Below are 8,345 nucleotides of genomic sequence, written 5' to 3'. Positions count from 1 at the left end.
CCCTTGCTGTGAGCTAACTTGTGTCACTAAATTGGCAGCAACTTTGCCAGCCAGCTGAGATTGGCTGAAGAACCAGCTAACCAACCATAGACGATTTATAGAAATGCATCATTGCTAACAACACACAGTGAGTTAGCTATGTCGACAATTATATTTTTAGTAATGGAGTGTTTTCCAGACAAGCGTAGAATAATGGCTACCAAATTGAGATAATTTTACTAGATAAAGACTAACTAGTTTACATTCGCTAACATCAGTCAAAGATAGAATGAAAGAACAAACAAACATGTTTACTCTACTGAAGGTAGCTATCAGTCTAGCAGTGACTACCATGGCATAGGCAAAATTGATTAACAGTGTTTGTGGCAGACCAGCGGGTTGGGTCAAAACGTGTACAAAGATTAGATACGGACAGAGTTGGATGAGCTCAGTTTCAAAGGTGTTTATTAAAATAATAGTTCAAAAGAAAAGAATAGGTCTCCCCCATGAGACCCTATTCGGGATACTGTCTTCTTGGCTCCGGGTCTTGCTGTATCCTGTGGGGATTAAAAACTGAACTCACTCCTGTTACCTCTGTCCCCAACTATACGGGAGTCCTGTCTTCCCCTACTCTCTCCCCTGTGTGCTGCCCTTCTGGCAGCTTCATGGGACTGGTACAACTGGTGAGCAATCAGCCCCAATTAGTCCTGTCCGGAGAGCCTGTCGAGACCTGGCACGTCCAGCAGATGGCGCCATCGCATCGTGATGTATACTCCGTCTGTCACCAGGCCTCAACAAGTCTCCCCCTGGTGGCTGACCTGCTGTACGCCAGTGTGTATACCAAAATATAGCTATATGATTTGCAGGACTGTATAACGTTAGCTAGTTAACTTAGCAAGCTAGCTAACGTTAATTGAGAAAGTTCTGTTTTCTGGTGAAGAAAAAACATTACTGGTATCGCATCACTTCTCAGCTGTCGTCGAAATGTATTCCCCATCAGTTCAGCCTGAAAATCCTTCTGATAATGTTTGGTCACCGCATCATTCTTGATAGTCCCAAGGCACTGGTAGAATCTGGTAGGCAGAATGATGAAAGATAACTAATTTTCGCGCTTGTTTGTAACTAGCACAGCCACAGAACACCACACGGTCATGATGACAAACAGTGATAAACAAACGTTTTCAAAAAAAATATTGCCTAGAGAAGTTCTGAGAATACTGTGTGTTGGTCGTTCGAAGAAAACAATGACATTATTCAGGTTTGTGTGCATGCCCCCTCTACCTAGCGGGCGGTATCAGCATTGAATGCCAGACTTTGGTTCACTATGAGCAGCTCAATAAACAGGGAGTCCAAACTTCCCGATTCTACCAGTGAAATAAAAATGCGCTTGTTCTAGCTTCTGGTTTGGATAATTGTGATGTTTACGATAAAAATGTTATGTCGTTAATATAGTAATGACTATATGCCTGGCAGAGCCAGGGTGAAATTCCCCTTTAATGTTTTGTATACTCAGTGTCGAATCTCAATACTTTTATCGGCACCTAAGTATCATGGTAACATCGTATCGTGAGGTCCCTGGCAATTGCCATTTTATAACCTCATATTGAAGCACAATGAGGTATTTAGGAATTCCGACAATTGATTGAAAATAAATGTTCTCAGTAGTAATCAAGCATGTGTTGTTTGTTGCTGTTGCTAATATTTGAACGATTACGCTCTTTGTTATTTGTGTCATGTATTGTATATGATCTATCCTACTGGATGTCATTTTTCATAGTTCTATGTATGCACTCTCCTATACTCCCCTCCCTAAGGCTACTAGGTAAAATCCATTGCTCAATTGAAAAGGGAAGTGACCCTGATAAACAGTACATGCCGTATATCTTCAGTGACAGAAAAATATGATGTGGCGTTATATAAAAGGCTGTTGTTTTGCCGTATCAAAACTACAGTCATGCACTGTTGCTTGAGTGCTTGCGTTGCTATCAACATTAGCGCCGCTGTAGTCTTGTGTAGCCAGACGTCATGTTGTTTTCATGTTGTAAGGCAACAGCAGCAGCAAAAGTAGTTTCTTTATTCTTTAGAAATCTTGAAAAGCATTGACACTAAAACACAATGGCTACCGTTCATTACAGTGCATATTAGAAGACAGTCTGTATGATTTCCTGTCAAAAGGTTGCTACTCGTTTAGCACTACTGATATACCATAAACCAAGTGTTACTTGCTTTGTAAAAATGCCATGGAATGAACCTTGGGATGCATTGTTCACCTTTTGTTGTCTGTGACCCACTCTGGCATTCATCACCATCTTAGTGTGGCTTTAAATTGCTGCTTGGCTGGTGAGAATGAGTAAGTCATAAAGATGAAAGTCCATTAACAGATAACAGACCACTGCTTGGACGGCTAGGATCTTCGAGCTCACATGAACTGGCAACAGTAAAACATGGTGAAGAGTAGGGTTGCCCCCTAGACGCTGATCTTGGGTCAGTTTATTATTTCCCCCACTAATGGTTAAAGTAACTGTCCAGATGAATTTCAATAAGATTGAAATATTTTTCCATCCAAAAAAGGGCAATTAAGTCTGTTAAAAGGAAAATGTTCTGTTGTAATAGTGTAGGTGTACCCCAACAACAGAATGGTGTGGGCGTGTTCCGGTCATTAAAAAATATGAACGATAGTAAGACCGCTGATTGGCTAGCTCATTCTCCTCAAGAGGATGACAAACTCCTCTATGAGGAAATAGTAAGCATTTTTAAACGATCTGTTTGAGATACAAGTTTGAGTTGGGGTTTTTGAAGTGCTTTTTCTCCAATTTATTCTTTGGCCACATATGAGTATAATACAACAACATTGTTTCGGTATGTGGTAGCAAAATATGAACTTTTAAAAGTGAGATTTTCGCTAGACAGTTACTTTACGGTTAGGATTGGGAGAGGGGAAGCTGATCCTAGATCTGTGCCGAGTGGGAAACTTTACCCCGGAGCTAGATTGGAGGGGTTTTAATGTGCTGGGAAGGGCTCAGGTGGTTCCTCAGAGCATTCTAGGGGCCCATGAGTGGTCTGGTCCATGTTTTGAGTGTGGCTGGCTCCAGGGTGAAATCCCGTCATAATGCTCTGGTGTGAAAGGGCAATCTGGAGCACTGACGCAGCAAAGAAGTCACTCAATTGTTTCTAGCTGTAGCAGCAGGTGGACTGGCCCCTCCCTCCATTCAAACGAGTTCCCAACCAATCAGAGGGCCCCATTTCCAATTTCTGTTCAAAACCAAAAGGTGGTTAAGAATTATGAGCACACACAGTTGTCTTTTTCTCTCTTGACTGGCCATACATTCACTGACAAACTGATTTATTTGGGTCATTGAGGATTCCTTTGGAGCATGGATTGAGCCAAGTAATGTGGAGAAGGGTTTTTATTTAGTCTTCAGTCTTTGTTTACTGTTGAGCATCATTATGATATGGACGACTGTCAAGTCCCAGTGATAAATTCAGGCAAAGTCAAGTTACAGACATCCTCAACCCTTTTACAAACCTTTGGTGAGTTTTTCTGTTTCTACTTTCTTTATGGGTTTGTCTTGTTTCTGCACCTGACAATATGTTACTGTTTTAGTAACCTAATGCCCTAATATGCCTTTGTTTTTATTTTGAAACGTTGAATCAACCCAAAAATCTGTATTTTATTTTGGTGGTTTTTCATCCTATTTATGTGCACATTTTTATGGTGTTCTTTAGGGGGCCTTTTGGAGGCGTAGCAGGGTTTTTTTTTTCTAAAAGGAGTTTGTAATTCCAAACCCCCTTCGTATTGAATAATTAATGTTTGGCACAACAGTGGGACGCTTGAAAGAGTAATAGAGAGTAGAGTAGCATGACGGGAAAGTGGCCAACCTGGGGTTCGACTGTGTGTAGTTTTGATTTGGCAGTGCTCCACTACACCCAACCCTGGCTTGCATCCCAATTGGCACGCTATTCCCTATTTAGTGCACTACTCTTGTCAGAAGTAGTGCACTATATAGGGAACAAGGTGCCATTTGGGACTCAACCCCAGGCTCTGAAAATGACAGTTTTAGTTGTGGAATTGAATTAGTTAAAATAATTAGAAGGAACAGTCCTTGGTTAGTTCTGCTCTCAGTGAGTCATTATGGCCTTCATGTGATCAAACATGCCTAATCATCCATACGGAGGCCATAATTATCTGATTAATAAGTTATTAATGTGGCAAACTGTCACATTTTAATAACATACTGTCATCATATGATCCAGGACAGCCCTTCCCGCACCTTACTCCTGTTTTTTACTGTACGCCCTACTGAATGTTTCTTCTTTCACATCTAGGTCAGCTGAGAGTGTCAATAATGCCATACAATGGCTGCCTTAATATTCAGAGTAAGTATGGTATGCAGTATACTGAAGATCAGGGCCCATTTTCATAAAGGGTCTCAGAGTACAAATGCTGATTTAGGATCAGTTTGGTATTTAGATAATAATGAAAAAGATTACTTAGACAGGGGTGACCTGATCCTAGATCAGCACTCCTACTCTAGTTCCTAGATACATACGGTCCCTGGTTGTGGTTGAATCTTGAATGTGTGGTAAAGTTAATGAAATGATTAATGATAATATGGGTCTGTGATTGAATAAGCCGTTTGGACAACTAACCCGGGCTCAAGTTGTTTGCCCCATTAAACACCATTTTCTTTTATTGACGTAAGTATTGTGTAAGTATTCCATGTTATTTGGTCTGCAGTAGACGGTTGGATGTGTAACCTCTTGTGTACTCGTCACAACTCTTCATTCGCAGTCATTGAAGCCAGAGGACTCCTTGGGAATGAAAATAGGAAATGTGATTTTTATATCAAGGTAAATTCTTGCTTCCCTTAGTTTGTTTACAGTTGAAACTAAGACAGGGATTCAATCTGATCATTCGTTGTAGTGCGCTTGACATTGGTTAATTTTTGGTTGAGCCTGCATAAGCAGCATTTATCTCTATGAAAGATGCATTATCGACATGGCTCTACAATGTGTAATTGGATTGAATCCTGGCCTAGGTGTTCAAACAATTACTCCATTCTTCACAAACAACAAGAACATAAACAAAAAATGCATAGCTCCAAAAATTCAACTACCATATGGATGTCACCTTCTAGCGTTACATTTACCCACCAAGTGGCAGGGCTGCAGTTTTTCTGAAAAAACGAATCCCAGATTTTAACTTTAAATGTCTTGTCTGCTGGTCTGTTTGTGTATTATGAGTCCAATTATTGTCAATTTCAGCTAGCGATTATCCCAGACCTCAATCACCGTACTCATCGGAAGACCGAAACTGTATTAGGCTGCAAAAATCCTCTCTCCCTTGAGACCTTTTTGCTGTGAGTGGTGTTTTTTAAATTCTTGTGAAATCCCCTTCAGCCTGTTGAAATGTTTGATACATACAAATGTTAAGCCTTATTATGAGAGCTCTTACATACTTCCAACAAGTTATAAAGCATTATACATGAAGATTTTAATAAGCTAAAGTGTTATCTCTCTGTTACTCAGGGCTATTAGCGTGGAGGATTATCAGAAGAGACTGCTGGTCACTGTGTGGAATTGCAACCCATCCTCCAGGTATTTGGTATTTCATGTTTTTCATTATTTCAAGTATTATTTATTTTTTGATAATGATGAATTATAATTCTTATTATTAGTTGTATATAGCTTTGTTCGTTGAATATATGGTATTATTATATGTGTGATGAAGTTTGTCAACCTCCGGTCCATGGAATGTTGCTGGCTGGTCCCTGAGATGGTTAACTGACCCTAATTTAATCAGTTATACAGTGCTAATGTTAGCAGCCCCCTAAAGAGGATAAACTATAGCTTGCCAGTCTCTGGCATCAGAAAGGTTGAGAAACACTTGGCACAGGACAGTACAAGCAGATCATTGTGAATTTAGGCAGATTTCACTGTGATCTAGATTTCACATTCCCAGGCAAGCATCTCCTTGAAGCACTCTCTTGTCAGCTGTTCCAGTATTGGGCATATTACCATTTATGATATGGAGGAAGGAGAACTTGGATTACATTTTCATTGACTGGGAAAATGAGAGAAAAAAGCGTCATATTTATAGTGACGTTTCCCTTTGGAACTGTGGATGTAGGGTATAGTTGCCCCTATATCTTGGGTCAGTTTAGCCTTTTCTCCATTAAAGGTTAGGAATGGGGGAGGGGAAGCTGTTTCTAAGATCTAAGGGAAACTTAACTCTGGAGCTCTTGTGTCTACAGGAGGAGTGAGTTCCTGGGCTGCATGAGTTTTGGAACACACTCGCTCATAACTTCATCAAAGGTGACTATAATCCGTGGGGGGGGTTTATCTTCTAATACTACAGGTTGGGACTCCTGTTTTTTGTTGTGTGTTTGAGAAGGAAAAACTGAATAAAAAATGTATTGGTCAGGTACACAGTTTGACACATGTTATTGCTGGTGCAGTGAAATGCTTACGTATGTTTCTAGTGCCAACAGTGCAGCAATATCTAGCAATACAATATCAACAAGAAATGAAGACTTATCAGAATGAGTAATATCAGAATGAGCAGAGTCTGGAATATAAATATACAGTATATAGGACGAGAACCATGACTAGAATACAGCATCTACACACAAGATGGGCAAAACAGCATGCAAACATCATTAAGTGACCAGAACATATGCTTGTGCTGTCGAGGCAATTATTTCTGCCGGATTAACTGCTATTTTAAAAAAATAATCTCATCCACTGTTTACCGCTACACAGCTTTATATAACACACACACACACACACACACACACACAAACAGCCATCTGTGGGCTCTGGGCTGGCCTTCGGTTGGGCATCAGCTGCTGGAGTGCAGTGAACCTCAGTTACTGTGCATGCAATCCTGAGGGAGGTGGTCATGAGATAGCTTAAGTTAGCTGGGCAGGGCTTTGGCGCTGCTACACGTCCTCGTCATGAAAGCATTCTGAAAGTCACAAAGTAGAATTTAAAAAATCAACCTCCCTGCAGTCTGTTATTTTAACCTCTTTTATTCTCTCCTCTTTCTTCATTGTCTCTGTCATGTCTCTTCATTCATTCTCTTCTCTCTAATGCCCTACTCTCATTTTCTTACTCATCCTGTTTCACAACAACAAACACATTAACCCACAGAAACATATAAATGTTAACACTAGCGTGACCAATCATCAGACAGTGTTTAATTTTGACACCCCCCACCATCAGAGGCTTATGACTTTTGACTAACCATATTATACTGTGTCTGCTAGGTGATCAGTGGCTGGTATTATCTCCTGGGCGAAGAGCTGGGGAGAAGCAAGCATCTGAAAGTGGCTTCGAGACACCTCACAGGCAGGCAGGACTCTGCTGGTGAATTGAGACGGGCGCATCTGGCTTCTAAGCCACGGGGTAGGTGGGATTCACTGGATAATGAGGGGCTGGGAAAATAGGTCCATTTGGACAGATTTCTCTCATTCTTTTTCCTGCTTGCAACTGTGAAAAAGGAAAGTGCTGCTCAGCTACTCTATATCTAATAACATTTTATGGCTATTTGAACGTTAATATTGTAACGGCTCTTGTTTATAGAAGGAAGAGTGGACCAAGGCGCAGCGTGGTAGGCGTACATAGTGTTTTTATTGATGACACCAAAATAACAAATACAAAAAAGCAAACAGTTCTGTCAGGCACACACTAAACAGAAAACATGATCCCACAAACCCCAAAAGGAAAATGACAACTAAAATATGATCCCCAATAGACAGCTGCCTCTGATTGGGAACCACACTCTGCCAAAAACAAAGAAATAGAAAACAGACTTTCCCACCCGAGTCACACCCTGTCCTAACCAAACATAGAGATCCTTATTATTCTCTAAGGTCAGGGTGTGACAACTATGTCTTTAGTGAAACCGATATGTCCCATAAACAAATTAATTGAAGTGTTTCACTTTGGATTGTCCTGAGTGATTCAACATCAGGGAAACAACTCAGTTGGAAAGGCAGGCTGCTGAATGAGATGCCTGACATACCTCAACATGTTCTTTTCTCATCCACTTTGACATGCAGGCGATTACGTTTGATCTCCTCTGTGTGGAAGGAGGAAAGGTGGGAGAGGGAGGAGGCTCTCTCTGACATGGAACTGTTTAGAATGTGCGAAAGCAGCCAATGGTATTGTCTCCATTGAAGGGCTCCCTTTCATCCAGGATGTTTTAGGAGACAGTGTTACTTGAGAGAGAGTTGTAATCACCAAGGTTACACTAAGGAAGCCCTAGTGACAGGATAGGGGGTAGGAGTCATGCAATAGGACGTGTCCCTTTTTCTCTGTCTCTGAAAACAGAAGTCTATGTAACCGCAATCTAGAGTGATCTC

General features: G+C 40.9%; 1 protein-coding gene and 1 long non-coding RNA gene across 2 annotated transcripts in view; one reads left to right on the top strand and one right to left on the bottom strand.

Annotated features, from left to right (window-relative positions):
- Positions 1 to 427: 427 nt before the first annotated feature.
- LOC135555528 (uncharacterized) lies at positions 428 to 2,391 on the bottom strand. Its single transcript, XR_010457882.1, has 2 exons — positions 2,250 to 2,391; positions 428 to 1,052 (listed from the first exon to the last, which is right to left on the bottom strand). It is a non-coding gene; the product is annotated as an uncharacterized LOC135555528 (long non-coding RNA).
- A 974-nt stretch (positions 2,392 to 3,365) lies between these two features.
- The window catches only part of LOC135545889 (regulator of G-protein signaling 3-like), an 82,821-nt gene continuing 77,841 nt past the window's right edge, over positions 3,366 to 8,345 (top strand). Inside the window, exons 1-7 of the mRNA XM_064973865.1 lie at positions 3,366 to 3,510; positions 4,306 to 4,356; positions 4,772 to 4,830; positions 5,245 to 5,339; positions 5,509 to 5,577; positions 6,234 to 6,294; positions 7,248 to 7,347. Of these exons, the coding sequence (XP_064829937.1) occupies positions 3,432 to 3,510; positions 4,306 to 4,356; positions 4,772 to 4,830; positions 5,245 to 5,339; positions 5,509 to 5,577; positions 6,234 to 6,294; positions 7,248 to 7,347 (514 nt within the window). The 5' untranslated portion in view covers positions 3,366 to 3,431. The remainder of the gene's footprint in view (positions 3,511 to 4,305; positions 4,357 to 4,771; positions 4,831 to 5,244; positions 5,340 to 5,508; positions 5,578 to 6,233; positions 6,295 to 7,247; positions 7,348 to 8,345) is intronic.

The sequence above is a fragment of the Oncorhynchus masou genome, chromosome 1 (assembly GCF_036934945.1).
Source record: "Oncorhynchus masou masou isolate Uvic2021 chromosome 1, UVic_Omas_1.1, whole genome shotgun sequence".
Classification (NCBI taxonomy): domain Eukaryota; kingdom Metazoa; phylum Chordata; class Actinopteri; order Salmoniformes; family Salmonidae; genus Oncorhynchus; species Oncorhynchus masou.
This window is presented reverse-complemented; position numbering and strand designations above follow the sequence as displayed.